Source organism: Drosophila kikkawai, chromosome 2L (genome assembly GCF_030179895.1).
Source record: "Drosophila kikkawai strain 14028-0561.14 chromosome 2L, DkikHiC1v2, whole genome shotgun sequence".
Classification (NCBI taxonomy): domain Eukaryota; kingdom Metazoa; phylum Arthropoda; class Insecta; order Diptera; family Drosophilidae; genus Drosophila; species Drosophila kikkawai.
This window is the reverse complement of record NC_091728.1, coordinates 25,626,968-25,651,315: the sequence shown is the minus strand read 5'-3', so window position 1 is coordinate 25,651,315 and position 24,348 is coordinate 25,626,968. Positions and strand designations below refer to the sequence as shown.

The 24,348-nt window shown below is 45.1% G+C and overlaps 2 protein-coding genes across 4 annotated transcripts in view; one reads left to right on the top strand and one right to left on the bottom strand.

Annotated features, from left to right (window-relative positions):
* Positions 1-19,900, top strand: part of Src42A (Tyrosine-protein kinase Src42A) — a 39,968-nt gene extending 20,068 nt beyond the window's left edge. The window contains exons 1-9 of one of the 3 annotated variants that reach the window (XM_017162116.3): positions 4,122-7,855; positions 16,199-16,320; positions 16,410-16,494; positions 16,563-16,641; positions 17,745-17,913; positions 17,974-18,132; positions 18,284-18,452; positions 18,513-18,679; positions 18,748-19,900. In XM_017162116.3, the coding sequence (XP_017017605.1) occupies positions 4,161-7,855; positions 16,199-16,320; positions 16,410-16,494; positions 16,563-16,641; positions 17,745-17,913; positions 17,974-18,132; positions 18,284-18,452; positions 18,513-18,679; positions 18,748-18,956 (4,854 nt within the window). In that variant the 5' untranslated portion in view covers positions 4,122-4,160 and the 3' untranslated portion in view covers positions 18,957-19,900. Of the gene's footprint in view, positions 1-4,121; positions 7,856-16,198; positions 16,321-16,409; positions 16,495-16,562; positions 16,642-17,744; positions 17,914-17,973; positions 18,133-18,274; positions 18,453-18,512; positions 18,680-18,747 lie in introns of those variants that run through there. The other 2 variants (XM_017162115.3, XM_017162117.2) reach the window with 2 other exon arrangements.
* A 1,770-nt stretch (positions 19,901-21,670) lies between these two features.
* On the bottom strand, positions 21,671-23,509 carry Act42A (Actin 42A). Its single transcript, XM_017162114.2, has 2 exons — positions 23,350-23,509; positions 21,671-23,177 (listed from the first exon to the last, which is right to left on the bottom strand). The coding sequence occupies exon 2, from the start codon at positions 23,154-23,156 to the stop codon at positions 22,026-22,028; it is 1,131 nt and encodes a 376-aa protein (XP_017017603.1). The 5' UTR covers positions 23,157-23,177; positions 23,350-23,509; the 3' UTR covers positions 21,671-22,025.
* Between the last annotated feature and the right edge of the window lie 839 nt (positions 23,510-24,348).

Genomic DNA, 24,348 nt, shown 5'->3' with positions numbered 1-24,348 from the left:
ACACTCTTTAGCACCATGGCCGCGAATTTCCTGTACGATGAGTCATGTCAGCCAGCCAGCGGCAGTTAACAACAGCAACGGCAGTTAAAACGATAAAGATACAGATACAGATACAAAATATTCAGTTGAAAGCACATGAAAATTGCTTTCGAGGCTTTATATAGTGTAGACGTCAAGGGAGAAGAGCCAAGAGGCAGAAAGAGGCGGACAAAGCTGGTGATTTCTAGGGGCTGGCTTTGTACTCCGCTCATTTTTGTTTGCGGTATGCAAGTGGTGACCTCTGGCACTTTTGTTCCCACTTGGAGAACAGCAAGAAGTGCATTGACTGACGCTGTGGTAACGTCAAAGAGTTGTTAAATAGCAACTCAATACTGAAAGACTTTAGTGTGGGTTATAAATACATATCCAGGGTTTAGAGCCCACGTTTGAGCTTGCTTCTCATAGATTCTTGCTTAAGTTTAGCCTTTTTGGATTCTCTGACACAGTTGCTAATTGCTCCACTTTGATCCTATCCAAGTCTCAGATTCGAGAGCAAACCAATTTCTGAACTCAAATTCGTAGGCTATGCATAAATATTCGAAATAAAACAAGCTGAGTTTGGAAAACACATACATACATAAGTGAAATGATGGAGTGACTGTTACTAAATTTAGTCAGTGATCTCGTTACCATTGTGCAATGACCTAAATCATGGGCACAAAATCAAAGCCACACTCTTTTTTGGCCATCAGCTTGTGTCTGTTCGCTGTCGGTGGTTGTCGGTCGCTGGCTAGGTTTTTAGTGGCCAAAAAGCTAACTATTTATTCATTTCCACATAAATGGGCAGCCGCACGCTGACTCGGACTTCAAGCTTGGGGCTTTTAGCTGCGGACTACATGCTTGAGCTTGACCAGCAGTGGTTTTTTGGGAATAAAGTTGATTTTATTTTTGTCTTCGCGGAGAAAGTACGAAACCACCTGGGTTTAGTCTGCATCGATCTCCCTCCCAGGCGCTCTCTCGCACTAATTAGCTACCTATTAGCTGGGCGTGCCATCGGTTTTATGGGTGCTCGTTCGGCTGCAGCTGAATTTATGCTGGTCCATACATCTTGGCTGTCTATGTTTCAAAATTCTCTGTTTATTAATATTCGCTGTGACTATTCAGCAGAATATCAGCCCTGTCTGCTGCTATGTGGCTATGTTTGCGGGCCAACAATGCTGCAGCCATCGCTAGCAAACATTCGGTTTAAGAGTCTATCTGATTTTCATTTGGATTTTCGAGGTTTGGCGGTTAAGGTGCTGTGCACTTTTGATTGGCGCAGCAGAAGTAAGGAAACAAACAACAAGCCACAACGAAAAACCACGATGAAACCGGTTCAAATTGGGTCGTAGTACTTTTGAGTGCAATTGTTACCTTTCAGCCATTCGCACACGAGTCTGTGGCTGGCTCTGCAGCTCATTATGCCCGTTATTATGTTAGGCTTGTTCAGTTTTCTTGGCACGCGCTGCTAGCAAAAAAACCAAGCCAACATCGCCCACTCAAACCAACAGCAACAAGCCGAGCGGTATTTTGTAATGACCATGTTTCAATTCGGTTAGCATAGGTCAGTCAGATAGCTAGGCTTGTGTTTGATTTCGATTTTGATTTTGAGTTCGATTTCGAGCCGAGCGAGCTTCTGTCAAGGGGCGGCCCTTGAGGGAGTTAACCTTGCATGTTCTAACGTCGATCAGCCCTGAATAGCTGGCGTCGAACCCAAATTGCTGTGATAACGTCGCCCGTGGTAAGCTCTGTCGGTTGTAGTCTATTAACGCCCCCCTGGTAAACCCTTCGGAAAGTCGTGTTAGCCTTCACTCCATGAACAAATTACAATATATAGAGAATATCTGCACACAGTTGCGAATGCCAAAAAACAGTAGCTAAAGAAGTATGGAAATCACTTTTAAAGCGAACTTAATTAACCCAGAAGCGAACCAATGTCTTCAAAAGCTTTGAAAACCCCATCACATCGTTGTTCAAATTAGTGTTTGCGTTTAGACTAAGGAAATATTGTTGATGCTAAAATGAATCTACCCGACTTGAAGGGTAGCATAAAAGGAGCCTGATTTGGAAACTCTTTTGTTGATTAAAGAAAATTTGACATAGCTTATGGAATTATCCGAAGCTGGTATACTAAAACTAGTTTAGTTTTACATTGCGGTGCCCTTTTCCTAGTTAGCAATATGCATTTTTCAGAAGCAAAGTAATCTTTTCATATTTATGGAACCCTCAAAATAACCTGAACCTAAACCCTGGTTAATTTTTCAACGCTTTACATTGCTGGTAATATCAATTCTCGGTTTGCCGTAACTAGTTCTTGGAGTAACAAAGAATAGCTGAAAGGAATCTATTGCCATTACCAGAAATGCTTTCAATCTCCTTACGAGTATTTGTGCCTGGGACGGGTTCAACAGGTTTTGAGTGCCGCCGTTATTAAGGTTGTTGTCAGTGTTAATCAGCGCAGCAGTTAGTTGCTTTAAATAATATTTAACTCGAGCTTGTATTAAACATACACCCCACGAGGGAACAAACAACAAATGTAAATAGGAAAAGACTTTTTCTGTTAATACAAAATTCAGAAACAAAACGTTTACGTATTTCATATATTATCTGACACCAGCATTAACATTTTAGCCAGAAGTTTACAATGTATATTTTGTATTGTATATATTTTGATCGGCATTAAAAGCCGATATCATAAAGGAATGTCGGTCTTTATGAAACATAAACTTCAAGAGATCGATGTCCAGTGCCTAATTACTCTTCCAAGTGACCCATAGTTTTTATAAACAATTAAAGAAATGCATCAAAACTAGCTTTTGTTTTGTGTCAGGTTACTTATTTTCTGTATTGATGCCTATTTCATTTACGACATGGGAAACCCTCTCAAGAAATACACATTTTTTAAGAAAAAACGTTTAAGCCTTGACGTTCATGTATTTTTTTCTTTCGTTTTCGTTATCATCTGCGGTTGCTGTTGACATTGACATTTGCTGATGCCGTCAACACGGTGAGGTTCTGCGTTTCAGTACATTGTTGCGAATGGTTGGGGAGCGGCGAAGCCCATTTGCTCGCAGGATGTCCAGTTGAACGCTTCCTCTCCCATCGCCTCTTTTGGCCATTCTGTCTCAAGTGTTCCTTTGTCGGCAGCCTGTTGCCTCGCCGCAAAGCGTAACTCTCGAGTCGAACTTCTGCCTTGGACTAAGTCACAATCTCGAAGCTGAGATTTAATCTCGTTTTGTGTTCATGTGATTGTGTGGTCGCAGAGTTCATTGGTCAGCCGAAAGCCATCAAGGCACCTTCAGTTTAAGCTATGTGGCTTCTGCTCGAGTTTGCTCTGGCAGGGTTCATTGAATAAGCAGGGGCAAGACATAATTGTTGCCAATCAATTGAAACCCCTACGGCCCACGACTAATTAGCAAGCAAGTCTTCCAAAGGCGTTACGTATTCTGCGTACACCCATGAATCAGACGGGCTTGCTGACATGAGCTATTTCTCCGAAGGTGATCTTCCGATTGAGAACTGAAGTTGAATTCAAGCTACTCTGGAGAAGCACTTCGTTAGGATGCTCTCTTTGACGTGGCTCCAGCCAGGCGCTTTTGATTATGTCCATCACGTTCAGTTCTTGCGTGCCACAACTGAAACCTTTCCCGAATTTAGAGCGCCGTGCGATCCGCTCCAATTCATGCCATCATCACATGCGGATCGCATAAAAATGTCTAACGTTTTGCACTTCGTTCCATTGTGCACGCCGTCAATTGTTTGTATTTCTGTGCGAAGTTTTGCATGTCTAACGAACCTCTTCATGAGAAAATTCAAGGCCACCTTCAGTAGAATGGAGATAAGCCAACCGTCGCAGGTCGCAAAAACAAATGCCTTTTGACAACCCCTTGAGTCAACGTCGCGATTTACATAAATATTTTTGGGCATCGCATAATTTTCGGGTCTCAATTAGTGGTAAACAAGAACCAGAATGAAATTCCTCCGCGCTATTAGTCCCTTTGATTTGGCAATCAGCGAAGTACACGAAAAACCAGTAAAGAAATCCAGAAGAAGACTATCGAAAATGTCTCTGATTCCCAGTTGCTTTCCTTTTTTCTCCTCAGCCGCTAGCTCGCTCACCTCTACTCTTGGAGGCATCCAGCATGACAGCCATGCCCGTGGTGTGGTGCACCGATCCCAACTCGGTGAACAACAAGCCCACAGCCTTCGCGCTGCACGGCATCCAGTTGCAGGGCAATGTGACAGAGAAGCAGGTCACCGCCCTTCGGGAGCTCGTGAACGCGGCAGCTGAGGGGAGGCTCATTCTTCCATCAGATGGCACCTTCACGCTGCTGGACAGCGGGCTGAGCATCGAGAGCTCCATCGTGGAACAGAAGTCCAGCAGCTTGGGCAGTCCCGGTGAGCCAAGTGAGCCGATTCAGCCAAAGAACGCCAAGAACACTTACATCCTTATGCCGGTCAGCAAGGCGGAGGGTTCAAGGCAGGGAGGAGGCGGAGGAGCAGGATCAGGGGAAGGAAAAGTAGCCGGACTGGCGATTGCAGCTGCTGCCGCTCAACTGGAGTTCCTGCTGGAGCCGAAATTCTCGCCGTCGTCTAAACCCCACCAAGATTTATATGCAGATGAAGAAAGGCCAGAAGATGGTCAAGGTGACGAGATTCTGTACGAGTTCCTGTGCTGCGCCAAGTGTATGAACGAGCAGCGCACCAATCACAACAGCACCTGTGCCAGCCGACGCTTGCAGCGCTACCTGAAGAACTGTAACGGCGTTAGTGGCAGTGCCAGTGGCAAGAGCAGCGACTATGAGCCGGTCAACGACCCGGCGACATGGCAGCTAAAGGTGGATCCTGTGAGCAGCATTGCCAGCAAGTACACCCGCCGGCAGCAGCGGCAGAAACCCCATGGCACCGTCTCCATGGGCATCGCACGTAATCGGGCACACCGCCATCAAAAATTACCCATGCACTGTGTTAAAATCTTTCATAATCGCAGCAGTTACACGCCAGCAACTACGGCGACTACAACAACATCGCCGGCAGCAGCAGCAGCATGCAATGTGGGCGGAGGCCGAGAGGTGTCGACAATTCCGATGCCAAGTCCGAGTCCGAGTCCGAGCTCGATTCCGAATCCGAATCCGAGTCCCCCTTTCAAGCACAGCCCAGCGACTAGAGCGAGCATCGGCAGTGAAGCGTTTAGTTCCCTACCGACGGCGGCGCGATCTACATCGCTGACAGCACCAGCGGCAACACTGGAAAATCCGGCAGCTACATTGCCTCTCTACGCAGTGGTAAACAAAAATCGCGACTTGCCGAACGGTGAAAAGACTGAGGAAGTGACACAGGCAACCATGCTGGCCGTGGTGCCCGAAGAGCCGTCCCTAGCACTCGTGGACGGACGTGATTTGATCAGCTTCGACGACGACCAAGAGGTGCAAGTGCCGGGCGGAGATGCGAATGAGGAAGTGCCGGCGGTGGACCAGCAGGCAGGAGCTGCTGTGGACCTACTCTGCGCCCCTAATGAGGAGAATTCAATGCTCTCCCTTCTGGATACGCCGCCGCCCACTCCTCCGAAGCCCGGCTCTCCGGGCAGTAACAACTCCAGCCGTAAGACCAGCTTTGACTCCACCAGTACGCTCAGCTCAATGGACTCTGGCTTCATGGAGATGCAGAATAAACTTGATGCCCTAGCGGCCGCGGCAGCAGCAGCGGCGGCGGCAGAAGAAGCGTCACCCGAATCGTCATCGGGGCCAATAATAACACATAGGCAAAGCGGGGAGAAAATTGCGCGGCGCAACTACAAGGAATGTCTGACTCAGTCGCGGAATCGGCGCAAGTCCTACGAGGAGTTCAAAGCTATGTTTTTTGAACCCAGCGTCGTCGCGGAAGCGGTCGCGCCAGTGTCCATGCCACCGCTGGAGGCAACAGCGGCAGTGGATGACGCAACTGCGACCAGCAACACTGTGATCCCAGCAGCGACAGCACCACTTGCCTCCATTTCAGAACAAGACACCTCAGGCGTCCCGGGTGGGAGAGGCAAACCGGATTGCGTAAACGAGTTTGTCGGCAGCGGCGATGAAATGGATACCGGCGAAGCTGACAGCGATGGCGAAAAAGGCGCTTCTACCAAATGCGATCTAACAGCAGAAGCAGCGGCCACCGCAACGGCTTCCACAACACCTTCAGTCAGCAGCACCACCACAGATGCCATGCGAAAGAATTCGAATTTTCTATCGCAGATTCTCGATCATCAATTTGCGGCCAAGGAGCGAGCCAAGGCGCACAAGCGTCGAACCTCGTACGAGGAATTCAAGCGTCTGGTTAGCGAAATTGAGCCCCTGGAATGCATGGAATCCCTGCCTCTTCCCGAAGCTGTGGTCGCACCCACAACCGCAGCAACAACAGCCACATCCACGTCGCAGCTAAAGCGCCAGAACTCTCGGCAGCGCAAGAGCTTCGCCAGCTATTTTCTGCAGCGCCTGCACTCGACCAAGGAGCCAAAGTCTGACAAGGAGAATAGACCCCGGGAGCTTAATGTCCAGGAGCAGCAACTGTCGGCCTACGTTGCCCTGGCGTCGCACAAGGGCAGCCATACCGAAGGCTCCAACTCCTACCACAGGCGCAACTTTAAGATCTACGACAAGCTGGTCTACGGCACTATATACGACATTATCCAGCGCAAGAACGACATCTACCAGAAGTATGACAAGTATATGACCTACGGGACCATCTACGAGATCCTGCGGCGCAAGTCCTCACAGGGCGGCGACAAATGGCAGCGCAAGAGTCTGAGCTCCGTTCTTGAAGGCGGCAGATCCTCGGGCGACAGTAACCAAGATATTTCTCAGAAGGGGGAGCGCGAGAAGCTGCGTCAGCAACGTAACATGATCACCCAGGCTTCCGTCGCAGTCTCAAAAAGTAGTCCACACAAGTATGGCACAATCTACGACATCCTGCAGGGCGAGAAACAGGACGCTAGCTATGCCACTAGCAAAACGGAGGCCAAAACGCAATCGGGCAAGCCCTCACGCTTTGTAGTGTCCCAGGTGGAGGAGCCGTCACAAGCATCGCCGGTGGGCAAGGTCGAGGCCAGTGAGGAATCAAGTACTACAAAGGCCATCAAGCCCCACAAGATGCGTCGCCTTTCGCACATTCTCAGCTATAGCAGAAACACAAATGACGAGCCGCAGGAGTCCACTGGAAACGAAGACGCCAAGCAGAAGCGTTCCCAGGCCAAGCGTCGAATAGGAGTGACAAATCTACTGCTGCCGCTGGACTCCGAAGAGCTCTATACCCGCATCATTGCCCAGCATCGGCTGCTTGAAAGGGAGCGTTGTCAGGACCAGGAGGCGGAGAGTGGCTGTGAGAGGGAACCCTTTACCCGGAATGCATTGACCAAATCCAGCTCTTTGGACACCATCTCCCTGTCGGTGTCAGTCTCCTCTGCATCCTCCCCGTCTCCACCGTGTCCCCGCCGGAGCCTGAAGCAGCATGGCTGCCTGCATCAGCGCCAGCAAGTGCCGCTGGCCAAGAAGCACTCGCTCGACAACTGCCTACAGGTAGTAGCCGCGCCTACTAGCCGGCAGCCGCTGCGCCGCTGGTCCAACCAAGAGCCCCTGAAGTGTACATGTAACCACCTCTCCGAGAAGCCTCCGCTGTCTACCAGTGAAAAGTCCCGCTCGCTGCCCGCCACCTCCAACCTTGTCGGCCCTGTGGCCTCCTGCTCTCCCGTATGTGGAAACTTTAACTCAAATGATCAGAGCCCAGCAACTACAAAGTCCAAGAAAGGAAAATCGCGCCGACTTTCGGAATTTACGCGCGGCGAATTTTTAAATGAAAAATCGTAAGTTTAGCCTCTAGAGCTGCACGTATGTCACCCACCCGCTCCCCTCATCGTATGCAATTTGTGTTTTCATTAATTTATGACTTGAGAATCAGCCCGAAATATCACTTAGAGATTTTGAACCTTGTATACACCAATAAGGTAGGAAAAGTTTATTGGCTATTCATCAATAATGGCCGTTGGATGCAAATTGGCAATTATTACCCTTAAAAAAAGCAATAGAAATAATAGGCAAGAATGAATTATTAACCCTAACGAATATTGTTAAAAATATTCTCTTCTAGGAATATTAAAATTACCATATTAGCTCTCAGATACATACATGTTAAAAATGTGGATCGCGTGCCAATAATCGTTAGTATTACTAACTGTAATTCCCTCGCAAACATAGTGTAAGTAAACATTTTCCACTGCAACAGAGGCTCGAGAGTCAAACCAAGGCCAAAATGCTTCCAATGGTTTCAACGTTTGAAATTTGCATATCAATACGAAAGGTCTACTTTGCTCAAGAGTCTGCCCCAACAAACTCAAATGTTAGTGCTGTCTCTCAAAATTCAGGCTAACCGAAGCACAGAGGGTAAAGACAAAACCCAGCCACAATTTCAGCCAATTCAACTCAATCCAAGGTACAAGAAAGAAAGCTGAAATTAAGAGTGATATTACATTAAGAGACAAAAGTCTTTTTCAATCGCGAGGTGTGCCCAAATGACCGAGATGCACATCTCCCCAGGCCTTGGTTTCGGCACTAATACTCAGTTCAGCTCTGAAAGCCTTAAAAATAATGTATGAATTAAAACAAGACGAGATTCGACTAACTTCCTGATGCGTGTACGAGCAATGTAAAATATATAAAGATGCGTATCTACGTATTTACTTTTCACTTTCTTTGCTATGAATTTTCAATGGTCCGCTAAAATGATCTTTATCTACTATTAGAATACTTTCCAATTCGAAACTAGTTATACAAAGCTGGGATCTGATTTTAGGGAAACTTTTATACAAAATAAATTCCCTGGAAACTGGAGCAAATCATAACGATCATCATATTGATCAATTTAAGCGAATTCTCCGTTTGTGGACTTCGTTTGTTGTGGGTCTACAGCTGCGATTCAATCTTAATAAGAATATTTTTATTATGGGTAGTACTTTTTTTTCTAATCTTATTATGCACCTTAGAAAATCATCGAATCTTAATAGTTATTTTAAACATTCATTTTTTTAGTTCATGTAGTGGAATTTTATAGTTTTAATGATGCAGAAATAAGTTTAATTGATTTAATTTTATTTATCATACTGTGCGGATATTCATTTCTGTTTTAAGCTTTTGTGCTGTGTTTAGTAGCTTTTTATTGCATATATGTGTAGTTCTGGCATTACTCATGGTGAGATTGGTTTTCTCCAAAAGGAAAGGCAGACCCCAGTTATTGAAAAAGTGTTTTCGCAAGAATTTTGCAATGACTGAGGAAATCCAGTTAGTAACAGAATGTCAGGTGAGGATCGTGATTAAATACAGCTGGAAAAATAATTGGCATAAAATTCCAGAGGGCAACATTTTTTCAGGTGTTTTCTTTCGGCAGTTTTACTGAAAAGAAATGAGATTCATAAAAAAGATTTATACTTCTTCGGGTTGAAGATAGGGTCCTTAGGCTTGTCACAAATGTTTGTGGTTACCAATTCGATACAGTTACTTAGTAGCCTAGGTGTTATATCTATAGAGCGCTCAGTCCCTCGCTTGTCAACGAACTTTCCATTAAATCATTATTCTTATTGCTATATTGAGTTTGCTGCTACATTTTTGGCATAATAAGAGCCAATTTGGCGCTGATTTGGATAGGCCAAGTTACGGTTAACTTAAACTTAGACTGGCAACCTAACTGAACAATTAGGAACCGAACAAAAATGGAATATTAAATGTTTTTTACGTGCATTTACAATGTTGATAACGGTCGCTTCGGCATTAGCAGAGTATCTCGTATTGTGCAACTTACTGGGGGGCTGCTCGCCTCACTCTCACTAATGGGACTCATTTAGACGACTTTGTTTCTCGTTTGGTTATGCCTTGCCAGAGCAGCATGTTTTCAATTGTCTTGTGTTGTGCCCACAAATTAAAAAGCCATTTAAAGCGAAACGAACCCGGCGATTGCAGTGCTGAAACTCAGTTTCGTTTCAGTGACTATGTATGTATATTTCCAGTCGGCCAAAGCTGGCATGACATATTTATTGGATTTGGCACTGTACTTACAGAGTCCGGATCAGAACAATGCGAAATGGGCTGGGTGTGGTGAGAAGCTTTGTGCCAGCCCCATAGCCACAGCCACAGTCCTCGGCCCGTTGGCAAATTAAAGGTTATAGTTAGCTCCCAACGTCTGTCTGATGTAAGTACAGGTCTCAATTGCCACGCTAAGTTTCTGAATGCGTTCATCTGTTTCATGAAGGATAATATAATGTGCCTTTCCATTATAGTCTCAAAAATATTACTTAAATCCCTGAGCTATATGGCAGAAGCAGCTTCAAACTGAATACATTTTTATGAGCATCCACTCCGTGTCCGATACATTTAATGACATGCGATCGGGTAATGTTTAATTTGGCGCTGATTTCAATCAATTTTCCGCCAGCAAACTCGAGAATTTGCGAAAAGCATTCTCTGATTGTAGTCGCGTGTTGGCCAAATCACTTAGAGCAGAGCTAACTAGAAGCGAATGCCTGGGAAAGTGGACACTCAAAACGTAGCCGGAACTTGATAATTTCCCAGACAGCAATTTTCTATTTGCGAATTTTCCCCGCTGCTGCTTCTGCGTCGTTAAAAGGAATGGCAATGACAACCACAACTGCGAGCCATTCTGGAAGAAGTCTTGTAGGGATGAAAAAGGCGATCCGGCCGCCACTCTTGCATTAACAAATTATTCTCCATGAAAGCAAATCTATTGCCGAGGCCGGACCAGAGCATGCCACGCCAAACGAAGCCCGTTCGGACCATATTTATTTTTAGATGCACTGAACTGGCTGCATTCCCAGAGAAGCAGCCCGCAGCTTGCAGCTTGCAGCTCGCAGCCAACAGTGTTCGAGTGTCTTGTTGGGTGCACCGATTTGGAATTCGTTTCGCACGAAATCCGCAGCAAGTGCTTTGATTTATTTGCCGGGAGTCCGTCTTGGGCATCCTGTTCAGCGCACTCCGGCTCGAATACGTGGATCCCTGTTCAAACGTTGGCGGTTCTCGCAGCCGAGGAGGAAAACTGAATTTGAGCAGGCTCTTTGTTATTATTCGGCCTATCCATCTATGCGCCGTGGAGTGTGCTTATTTAACCAGCATATCCCGAACCGCCCAGCCGGCGGCCATAAAATCGCATTGGAAATTTACTGTAGCTGGTGCCGTGCAACAATTATGTGTTGCTCGTATCGCTCTGCCTGAAATCGACTGGACTCGGTTTGTTTTTAAAAATAGACACACTCCACCAGACAGTTGTGGTCCACAACTGTCATTTGCCAATTGCTTGAGATGGCCGACGGCAATGGATAGTTCGAATGCCGGAATTGAATTGGATTTAAGGCGGTAAATGGATAAAGGGAAGATTTTTTTTCAGTATCCTCCTTGATAAATTAAATTTTTAGATTACATGAAAATAATACGAAAGGGGAAATCTTGTTGATCTGCCTAAGAATAATCATGAAGAAAAGTAGATGCCTTCAGTGGCAATTTTATTATACCCTTGCAGGGTATTATAATTTCAGTCAGAAGTTTGCAACGCAGTGAAGGAGACCTTTCCGACCCTATAAAGTATATATATTCTTGATCAGCATCAACAGCCGAGTCGATCTAGCCATGTCCGTCTGTCCGTCTGTCTGTCTGTCTGTTTCTACGCAAACTAGTCCCTCAGTTTTAAAGCTATCTAAATGAAACTTTGCATATAGTCATCTATATGCTCTCACTGCTATATATGTCGGAACGGGCCGGATCGGACGACTATATCATATAGCTGCCATACAAATGTTCGATATATTTTTCGAAAAAAAATTAGAACTTAGCTGTTTTCCAACATATGTGCACTATTTTTTACATATGACCATTTTATATTATTTCTGAATTTTGGTAAAAATTTTATGAAAATCGGACGACTATATCATATAGCTGCCATAGAAATGATCGGGAAATTAATAGAAAAAAAATTATAGATTCGTTGTTTTTCAACGTATTTTCATCTACTCCGGGATATAAGCTTATTTTCCTCTTCTAGAATTTTGGTATAAATTTCAAAAAGATCGGACACCTATATCATATAGCTGCCATATAAACGATCGGTAGATTTAGGGAAAATGTAAAGCTGGAAATGCAAAACTGTAACTGTCAAACTGTAAACATAATAAGTATAGGTAAAATGTAATGAAATAATATCTGCAAGGGTATACAAACTTCGGCGTGCCGAAGTTAGCTTCCTTTCTTGTTTCAATTTCAGTTGGTTCACCGAATGTGAATGACGCATTTCTCTCCGGGGTTTTCGCACAACTCGTTGTCGGTGTTCCCGGTTACTCAGATGAGGTATTGATCTATCTATGCTAGCAACTTAAATTCGAAAACAATTTCGCTTAGACGGCTTTGGCTAGTCATTGTTTCAATACTGATCCTTTAGGGCACATCAGAACGAGATAGAAGAGGAGCTTAACTTAATTTCCTATTGTCCCAGCCAAATGATGTTTTATGAATATATTTCGTTGCTAACAAGACACTTTCCTACAAATGCTTACATATTTTTTATGCCTTAATTAGGAGTAGTGCCTTAATTTAAAGGCAGCCTGATTTTCTTGTTCTTATGCGGGGTTGTGTTGTGTATTGGCGCTTCAAAATATTAACATATCGCAAATCAGTCGTATAATTTGTTGGTTTTAAAGGAAATAAGCGGAGAGTTGCTGCTCGCTCATAACCCCAGAGGGCACCGATTGGATCGACTGTTCACATAAAGAAGGCAGGACCGAAATCGTATGGGGCTGGCCTCCAAGGAGCTTTTACTCTGTTACGTATTGACTCTTGTCGTTCGCCGGGCATGATGATTGTTCCAGTGCTTGCAATTATGTTTTGGAAAATAAATATGTGTGATATGCAGCGGATGTTAGGTTTCTGCAGCCAATTATTGTGAAAGTGACAGTGTGGCAGCCGGGCTGGACTGCATGTCTTCGTATGAAGTTTATTTTCAGTAGTTTCCATACATGAGCGATTGGCTGGGGAGATATCGGGGTTCGGGCTTGAGTTTGATGGTTGGGCTATACCAGACAGGATTTGTAAAGAAACATCCACAAGGCAGTACATAATTTTGCTGGGGAAATGCGCTTAGGCAACACATTGGTAATTGCTGCTTGCGAGTGATTTTAAGCAGCTTCTATCACCTTATTATGCTGATGAAGATGAAAATCACTGCCAGCTGTCTCTTTTCCACTTTTTCGTGATGTGTCGAGAACCGTGTCCGCTAACAGATTGCACAAACCAAACAATACGGCGGTCTCCGTTATGACCTGCTTCAATGAATTTTGAGTTTCCCCAAGAACTGCAGCTGCAGAAAGCCAGCGCGGAGTATATAGTTTGGAGCGGCAGTAGACAGCACCGACGCAGTGGAACCGTTGCTGGAACCCATTCGGGCTGCCAGAGCTAGTCGGCGTCTGTCCCGATTGTCCCCAACTGCCGATGCTAACGGGCGCTTGGGCTCTTGGTGAAAACAGGCCAAATGGCCCAGCCAAATCCTCAGACTCTACCCGTGTCAATCGGCTGTATTCCGTGTGCGAATTGGGCGCGTCAAGTGGGTTGACTGACTTTCTGGCCAGCAAAGTAGAGCAGGCACCATTCCTTCAACTGGAGGCCGCGACGGACTTGCACATGGCCAATCTATTCGCCAGTTAATCTAATTTTAACTCGAAAAGTGCATGCCTTCATGCAGCCGGTGAGCAATTTATGCAGCCAAAACAAGCCAAACTTGTTGCGCCAAAGATCGAACAAGCATCCAGCAAGCCATCGTCGATTCATTAGCCACGGCCAAAAAAGAGGCCTAGGAGCATGTCCATACGGGGACGTGGAAAAAACTATAGAAAAATCCAAATCCTCCACGCTAACCATGTTGTTGCAGGTATATATTTTTAGACTAAGTCGAATTATGTTGCGTGGTCTGGTTTAAAAATAGTATCCAGTTGCGGCTACCGAGGCCAACAAGGCCGGGTAACACTGCATACCCTTGGCTTGGCCATATAAATTTGTTGGTTGCCTCTTTCGAAGACCAAACCCTAAGGTGCAATAAGTACCCGAACTTCTGCAACTCCAATCACTAAAATTGCTTATATCGCCTTACCTTTACCCGTTGAACACAAAACTTATACTTAATATCGCAAGCTGGTCGCTTATCAAACTGAGTTCCCCTCCACGATTCTATTATTATTACTTAAGGAAGCCATCTCATAGATACCGAGTTGATGTTAGGGAAAAGAGCATCTAATATTCGTGGTTCGATAGATGGTCTCCGGCAGGATGCCCATTCCCACGGACAATCGTGTCTTGTGTGTAATTAAATCGGGCTGCATATTTATGAAAGTCATGTATGCGCCATAAATGGTGGAACACACCAGGCCAGGAGGCGGTTGTCTATAAATACATTTGCAGCGTGCATGCGCTCCTCCCTGTCCAGCAGACCTGAAACAGGCCAAACCCCGGGCAGCGTAATAAATGGCGTCTAATAAAGGCTTATTTGCGTAATAGACACGTGCTGGCGAGGCAGGCACTCACTCAATCAGCCCGCGCTACACGCTTCTGTTCCGCTAATCACTCAAACCGCATACAAACTTGCCTCTCATTCATGGGCATGTACAGGCGAAGCATCATCCTGTTGACTGGCAAATTGCACACTTTGTTGCAGCCTCGCAGCAACTCGCAACTGTTGCTGCTGCAGATGAAGGTGGTGGCAGTCAAGTGGGACTGATGATATGTGTAAATCAGTCAAGACGTTCGGCTGGCTCCTTGGCGAGCGGACGACCAATTAAAATTGGCCAGCCTGACGAGGACTTTGTCTGCAAAGATGAAAAAAAGACTGGTTCTGTTAATTATACATTCAAAGCGCTTGGCGCAATTGTTGTCTTCCAGCAGCTGCAGCAGATTTGTAGAACTAATTCTGAGTGGAGCTGGCGACTACGCTTCCTGGAAGACCACTTTGTATACCTCAACTTTGGAATTGGCTCTATTTTTGCCAGGAATTGTTTCACCTACCAAATGTATTTTCTCTTTGGGCTCTCTGAGACTTCCACAAGCATACGGTGGTGGTTTATGCTTGAAATTAAAAATGATTTTCGTGTTTGTATTGCTGGAGCGTTAACCTATGTATATGAGTAGCATACGCATCTCGGACTTATTATCTCTGAGCATAAGACACACATATATAAAACGAACATGGCTGTAAGTTTCGCAGATTTTGCCACACTTCTCTGTCATCATCCGTTATCTGGTGCTCGTTCGTCACGAACTTCAAAATGTGAATTGGACAGTTGTGTAAGAGATCTGTCACACACGTCTTTTAATTGCCACCGTGCCTCTCGCTATCGTCGCATCGAAAGCAAACAGCAGAAACGGATGGAGAGTTGGCCGAAATCATCATCCCATCCAGTTACTTTTGTCTATTAAGGTCAATGTTAATGCTCCAACAAATGGGATTGAAACGCTTCGATATGATTTTGACAATTCGCATTATTGACCAGGGTGAAGACAAAACAGTAATAAATTGCGTTGTCAAGTGAATCTTCGAATTGCTTTCCAACTACTTTACTTCCTTCCGACAGTGAACACCATATAATTGCCATATTTAGTGGCGGCACTTACATTTGCGTACTACCAGTCCCCTTCACAAGTTGCTCAATTGCGGAATTCCAATTCGGAAGTTCAATCGTTGAGCTCATGACACCTCCGGCAGTAAATTTAAATTGAATGCGGCCGGTTGTTAGAATAAAAAGCACAGTCAGACACGAGCAGGCAGGCCAAACAGCATATTAAATAAATAAATTATCACACAAATTATAACTTTGGGTCGGAATAAAAGCGTGAATCCGGCCACCCAAAGTGGTCTCCACTTGCCAGATGATATGAACATGACTCAGACGCAGACCCCTCCAATTCGCGGAGAAAGCTTTGCGGCGTCGGCGTGGGGGAAATGAAACGCTTGATATAGCGGCCTTGATATATCGGTTTCCTTAATAGAGTCTGCCAATTTACGACAAACACGATCAGCCACTGGGCACTTAATGTGCTCGCGAAACTATACTCATTTTCCACAGACCTGAAACACTAATAATCTCCCCTCGCGCTTTTCGCTCTCGTTGCAGCTGGTACTTCCGCAAAATCAAACGCATTGAGGCTGAAAAAAAACTTCTACTGCCAGAGAACGAGCACGGTGCATTTTTAATTCGTGATTCCGAGAGCCGCCACAACGACTATTCGCTATCAGGTGCGTCCACGCCCAGAAAGGCGTTTACCTGGAATTATTGTGTATTGTTTTTTGTATCGCTAATGCTGTTTATATTAAATTATATTTAGTGCGCGATGGCGATACGGTCAAGCATTATCGCATCAGGCAGTTGGACGAGGGCGGCTTCTTCATTGCCAGACGCACAACATTTAGGTGAGTTTATGCGCAATCGGCGACCGCAGTGCAATGTGTTTCATCTCGGGTTTTCGTTTCCTACACAGAACCCTTCAGGAGCTGGTCGAACACTACTCCAAGGACTCCGACGGCCTATGTGTCAACCTCTGCAAGCCATGTGTCCAGGTAAGCGACGCAGCGAATCGAGTCGTTACGGCCATTCTTTGCTTTGATTTAATCTCGTACATCGTGAATAACATCCAACTGGCCGCCAGTGGATGCGTGGATGGGTGGGAGGCTAACGCTCGCATATTACATTATTATGTCTTTGTTCTTCGTTCCTTCGAAATGCCAAACACGTGTATTATACTAAAGATATTCTTTTATATTTTTCATATATTTCCGATATTTTACTTTGATTAACACAAAATTATGTCTGTAAATTAATACAATACAAAACGACCAAATAACCAAAACCAATCGAAAAACTAACAAAATATCAAAAGACCAATTCTTTTTCTGGTGCCTTTGAGGTAGGATTTCTATCGAAAGCGTTGCGATGTGCATCGATTTACTGCCCATATTAACATAAGAGTACCAAAAACCAGTGTCCATGCTGTCGCTGTCAATCAACACCCTCATAACGAATGAAATTAACCGATCATTTCCATTTATTGATGTTACAAACCGAACCCAGCCCCACACCCGCACACGTACCGCCAGACAGTCAAACAGTCAGACAGTCAGCGTCCAAAGTGCATTTTAGGCGGTGCGGTACCCCAGCACATGACACGACAAGCTTCCCGCCACCCCCACTCGCCGCCGTATAATAATAATATCGATCAATTTGGTCATGTCCCCATATCGCGTGTCTAATTAGTGCTAAAACGCAGTGAAGGAAAACATAACAGACTCTGAGATTGGCTCCCAAGCTGTGGAAGCCGGTGAAGTTTTCAAGTTTACAAGTTTGCTTTGGTGTTAACACAACATCTAGAGACTAAAATTGATCTTTTGCACTCTGACTGGCTGGCTTTGATCTCCTACAACCCACAGACCTGGCAAACCTAATTTCAGCTGCTCACATCCGTACCAAACTTTTTATTGGAACATGTTGTTGCTTTTTCAAATTGTAAATAAGGCCTAAATGTGCGCTACAAACTCATCACTCGATCGGCACTCGCTTCCATTTCCCCCAAGTCGAACACTGATGCGCCCGCAAATATGCAATAGCCAATTCAATAACTAATTAATTTTTCCTATCTGTCCGCTCCCGCACCCGCTCATCGCAGATCGAGAAGCCTGTCACCGAGGGCCTCTCGCATCGGACTCGTGACCAGTGGGAAATTGACAGAACTTCCCTGAAGTTTGTGCGCAAACTGGGCTCTGGGCAGTTCGGCGATGTCTGGGAGGGCCTGTGGAACAACACCACGCCCGTGGCGATTAAGACTCTGAAGTCAGGTGAGTTTGTGCATAGCTGGAAGTAGAGGGGACCCCTATATATGCTTCTGCTTCTTTCAGGCACTATGGATCCAAAGGACTTCTTGGCCGAAGCCCAGATCATGAAGAAACTTCGGCACACCAAGCTAATACAGCTATACGCGGTGTGCACTGTGGAGGAGCCCATTTACATCATCACCGAGTTAATGAAGCACGGTTCACTGCTGGAATATCTCCAAGGTAGGCTTAGTGAAAGATCTGAAAATTTAGCATTTCATGCTTGAGCACCATCCTTAACGCCCAGCAGCAACGTTGATCAACGAACAAAACCCTCGCTTATCATTGTCACGGCAATTCCTTACGTATGCTTAATATCTTTTAGCCATTGCAGGCAAGGGTCGTAGCCTCAAAATGCAGACACTGATCGATATGGCGGCTCAGATTGCTGCCGGAATGGCCTATCTAGAGTCCCAGAATTATATCCACAGAGATTTGGCGGCGCGTAATGTGCTCGTCGGCGATGGCAACATCGTCAAGATTGCTGACTTTGGCTTGGCCAGGTAAGTGCGCTCTGCTCGGAATAGGGACTCCCATTAACACAGTACTTCCTCCCTATGCAGGCTCATCAAGGAGGACGAGTATGAGGCACGAGTTGGGGCCCGATTCCCCATCAAATGGACGGCACCCGAGGCGGCCAACTACAGTAAATTCTCAATCAAATCAGATGTCTGGAGCTTCGGCATTTTGCTCACTGAGCTGGTCACTTACGGACGCATACCATATCCAGGTGAGCCCCTCGCCTCGGTCGATTCGCAGCAATCAAAACGTGTAACTAACCGCCTTCCTTTTGCGCAGGCATGACCAACGCTGAGGTGCTAACACAAGTGGAGCATGGGTACCGCATGCCGCAACCGCCCAACTGCGAGCCGCGCCTCTACGAGATTATGCTGGAGTGCTGGCACAAGGACCCGATGCGCAGACCCACGTTCGAGACACTCCAATGGAAGCTGGAGGACTTTTACACATCCGACCAGAGCGACTACAAGGAGGCGCAGGCCTACTGATAAATGCTTTACAAAGTCACGAACGCAACCGCTAGCGGTCGTGGCGACAACGAGAAGCAAGACAGCTGCCGCAACTGATCTGGTCGTCGGTCATCATCCCAAAACGGACAATTCTTACTAAGTAACTTACTTGAGTTTTGCACAGATTTTCAGCCGCTGCGCACCTCTGACCAAGCCCTTGGCCGGGGGAGTCTGCATAGGCAACTCCATACGATACGATTCATGTTATAGGCCTTTAAGCAAAAAGTAGTTGCTAAGCTGACGGAGTACGCAATGTATTGTTTAATTTATGCGTACGCGAGTCTCTTGGTGGAATGCAATTTCAACGAAACGCTCTGCTCCGTTCGTTTTCGTTCTTTTCAATGACAAACATATGTGTATTTGTCGATTCGATGCGTATCTACCGGCTAATATATGTATTCACATGTATTATTATTCATATAACGCATATAGCATATAAATATCTGCATAAACACTTATATATACGAACACTTATACATATATATAGAAATGTGTACAACCGTTTAGTCAGACACACGTATGCCTAGGACCCTTCACTTGTCACTCTCTATTTTTCCTTAGCTCCTAGGTCAAGATGAAAACAATATCTGCAGCATTCAAGATACACAAGCGACGTGTTTTGTCATTAGTTAATTCATTACGTACATAAGTGTCTTACCCCCAACACTCAACATTATCAACGACATTATATGCTTAATCACAAATAGAGGAGGGAGCGTTAGTTATTAAGTGCTAGCTAATCGCTACTTGGCTGCGTGCAACAGTTTAAATCCATATTAATAACGTTAGGCATTTAATTATACTTTGTAATCATTTATTATATTCGGCCCACACATACATATACGACGTCATGTACATTTAGATCAAGCAAAACCAATTACGAATAAAATGTATTCATAATTTATAAAAATCAAACAAGTCGCAACTCAGAGACACCCACTTATGCCTTTTTATTTTATTTTGGTGAGTATGCCCACGAATGAAAAGTAGAAACCAGCAGAAGAGTAGACTCTGACATAAGGTGAATCCACGCATTTTTAATACTAATACCGCAGAGTTTTTTTTATCAAAGGCTGATTTTTCAAGTGTATTTTATTCTTAGTATAAGTCTATGTGCGTTCTATTAAAACAGGCTAGTGGTAATCACCCAGCGGACAGAAACTTTGTTTATGATATCGAAAACTATAGTTTTGCTATTGTCAGGTGAACAAAACGTCCGATTCAGACCCATAAACGATAGTAAATTTAATCACCTGTCATGAGTTTTGTGGCATAAAATGCTATAATTTTCGGAATCCGAATAAGATTTCGATTGCGGACCTTTTACGGCATCATTATCGGGTATATGGCCCGATACTCGTTCGAGACACAACTCGAAAGTTTTTGATTTTTCGAAGATAGCTCCTGTCTTGTTTTTATGTCCTTATTATTGTTAGTATTATTATTCTATCTGTAGTAGTCAGCATACATCAACAAATACACTTATTGTGCCAATGTTTCTGCGCAATAAATTAATTTATAAATTCAAAATTAAAGTCGATTTGTATGGTAAAAACTGTACAGGGCTATGTTTTTTATATATCGCGCTGCTTTTACCACCCGTATCTCACAACCGGGCACTCTATCTTTCTTTTTCTTTATTGTAAAGACTGCGCATGCCAACCAAGTGCAACTTAAAGCAAAACATGCCGAGTTCAGCGAACCTTTGAATGTATTTATCCGATTCGGCACTACAGGCTTTTCGCAATTTAAAGGGAAAAACGCAATTAAATATTTCATATTTAGTGATTTTTGTATACAAATTGCCCTAATCTCACGTATAACAATCTATTGAAACTTACATATATTTTAAAAAGCCCCAAGATTTGTGGAATGTAAGAAATTGTTCAAACTCTACTCAACGATATACACACACATACATATATATAAATAAAGTTAAGTAAATATTTTTAAAATATATGTATTCCTATGTATGTAGCTTTGATCAAGAGCAGGCTCCATATATGGGAGCTGACGATCGGGTCATCGAAGTCTAGTCATTCGATCGATTTCTAACAATAGTTGATTAAATTTGGTCAATTGCAAGTCTCCGGAACAGACATCACAATTGGAATTGTTTGGGAGCAGCCCCGCCTCAAATGTCGCTCAGCCAGTCACATGGCAGGGGAAGGGGTGCGCCCAGCCTCGGACCACCGTCCGTAAACGTACGGCAAACAATGCCATTGATGACTCTAAACATTTGTGTGTGAGTCAACAATGCGACTTTGCTTACACCCCTACTTGCAGCCACGGGAGTTTGCGCGAGTGTGATTCTCTCTTCCAATATGCCCCTATAAGGTAACGGCTTTAGCATTTTGGGGTTCCCCTTTCCCCTTGCCTCGCTCTTCCCTTGCAATCAATCAACATGAAACCGCCGATAAGGCGGGAGGGGTCGTGCTGAATCACACCCGTATGTGCAGGCACCCGTGGTCAAGGGTTCGGTTATCAGGCACTTCCTGCTAACTTGCTAGCATCTGGTTAGCCCAGAAAAGGCCAACTTATTAGTAAGCGTCTTATCGCCCCGACGCCTGCGACACCACATTCCAGCGGAGTGAGCGCATAGCCAGCGAAATATCACACAGATCGATCGGCGCTTAGTCATGTGCTACTCGCCACACACACAAATCCCAATAATAGATAGCCAAAGCCGGGAGTTCAGTTCTTTGATCGCTTTATTAATATTAAGAAGCGGATACAAGTATTTTAGTGGTATGGTATGTGTGGGTTTAATACATATGTAGGAATGCATGGAAGCAATGGGAATGCCAAAAATGAATCTTTTTTGTATGGAAATGCCGATGTGCACGTAAAGTTGAATTTGGAACAGAACACAATATGCGTTGGCTCGTGGGCAGTGCAAAAATTGTGTAAAAAAAAGTGTTGGAATGCATTCTCCGGCAGGTGCGCCATCTCGCGGTATTAATGTACTCATGCCCAATACTTCTAGTCTCCGTCCTTTGTCTGCCAAGGGAGTGTTCGACCACGCCCAGCTCGGCAGCCAGCGAGTGCTTAGAAGCACTTGCGGTGGACGATGGATGGGCCGGACTCGTCGTACTCCTGCTTCGAGATCCACATCTGCTGGAATGTGGACAGCGAGGCCAGGATGGAACCGCCGATCCAGACAGAGTACTTGCGCTCTGGCGGGGCGACAATCTTGATCTTCATGGTGGACGGAGCCAGGGCGGTGATTTCCTTTTGCATGCGATCGGCGATGCCCGGGTACATGGTGGTGCCGCCAGACAACACGGTGTTGGCGTACAGATCCTTGCGGATGTCCACATCGCACTTCATGATCGAGTTGTAGGTGGTCTCGTGGATGCCGCAGGCCTCCATGCCGAGGAAGGACGGCTGGAATAGCGACTCAGGGCAACGGAATCGCTCGTTTCCGATTGTGATAACCTGTCCATCGGGCAGCTCATACGACTTCTCCAGTGACGAGCTAGATGCGGCTGTGGCCATCTCCTGCTCAAAGTCCAGGGCAACATAGCAAAGTTTTTCCTTAATGTCGCGCACAATTTCACGCTCAGCGGTAGTGGTGAACGAGTAGCCGCGCTCGGTAAGGATCTTCATCAGATAGTCGGTCAAATCGCGACCAGCCAGATCCAGACGCAAGATGGCGTGCGGCAGGGCGTAGCCTTCATAGATGGGAACGGTGTGTGAGACACCGTCGCCAGAGTCCAGAACAATACCGGTGGTACGGCCGGAGGCGTACAGGGACAGCACAGCCTGAATAGCGACATACATGGCCGGAGTGTTGAAAGTCTCAAACATGATTTGAGTCATCTTTTCGCGATTAGCCTTGGGGTTCAGGGGAGCCTCAGTCAGGAGGACGGGGTGCTCCTCGGGGGCGACGCGCAGCTCGTTGTAGAAGGTGTGGTGCCAGATCTTCTCCATATCATCCCAGTTGGTAACAATGCCGTGCTCAATGGGATACTTAAGTGTGAGGATACCGCGCTTGGACTGAGCCTCGTCACCAACGTACGAGTCCTTCTGGCCCATGCCGACCATCACGCCCTGGTGACGTGGACGACCGACAATCGAAGGGAAGACGGCACGGGGTGCGTCATCGCCAGCAAAGCCGGCTTTGCACATGCCGGATCCGTTGTCCACCACCAAAGCTGCAACCTCTTCGTCACACATTTTGTTGTAGATTGATTGGTTCTGCAATGGAGAAGAACGCCAGATATGTACACTCGAATCGAGGAATTCAGGCGAAAACCACCAGGAGCTCGCCAAGTACAGCCAGGAATCAGAGGCCGACTAGCCTCCGACTTCTGGGGCAACACGCACACACAGACCAGCAGACGAACAAAGAGACGGGCAGATATATTACCTTATATGGAAGTTTGTAAAACAAGCTGAGTTTGATTCACCTCAGAAACGAACTATCACAATGGCAGACGCTTGAAGATTGAAATGACCGACGCCTACTTTTTCGAGGTAAAGTGGTTGAAAATCGCCCCTGCGCCGGCCGGTTATCGATAGCGCATGTGTCATCACGCCAGTGTTGCCACCTATTGGCTAGATTCCGAGAAAAAAATAAGCTAAAAATATACCAAAAAATACTTAAGCAAAGTAGCTACATCCAATTATGCCCATATGATACACTAATGCAGTTTTCATTAATTAGCTACTTCATTAGAACCTTGAAAGAGACCACTATATGTGTAATTTTGTGTAATTTGGCTTGAATTTTGCTTGGATTATTTTGGTAATACGACTACGGTCACATCGTCCGTAAAAGGTAAACAAAAAAAACGGCCGCCATTCGCGGCGTATTATTATGAATTTCTGAATTCCTCGTCGAAGTATTCTTGCATAAATAAATGCAGAATCCTTTAAATTTATGTTTTTAACCTATAATGCTTAAAATTTTTTTAATTATTACAAAAAAAATAATTTTAATTAATTTTACAGCGCAAGAAACTTGCTACCGCAAAACATATTATTTTTGCTAATTTTCTAATATATTTTCAGTTCAAAAAACAAGCGAAATGATATAAAAATAAAATTCTCATTGTGAGACCATACTGTCAATGAGCTGGCTAATACATTTTTCAATTACAATTTTCTTCATTAAACCCGTATTTTGTTATCGAGTATCTAGTATATAATATGTAGATCTATCGATTATCGCGTCAATGAAGTAGCTAATGCATTAGAGCGCAATATAGTCGTCTTGCTCGCACTTGTGTAAAACGCTATAGCGCTGTCAAATCTTTAATGAAGTCTCTAATTAATGCGGCAGTGTCATGCCAGTATTACGAAATAGCTATCTTTTAAAGTCATTATTTAAATAATTTGGTTTTATGGTCCACTAAAAGGAAGCATT

What these genes read in the sequence shown, in the direction of transcription:
- Act42A (XM_017162114.2), bottom strand. Translation starts at nt 23,156, where the DNA reads ATGTGTGACGAAGAGGTTGCAGCTTTGGTGGTGGACAACGGATCCGGC.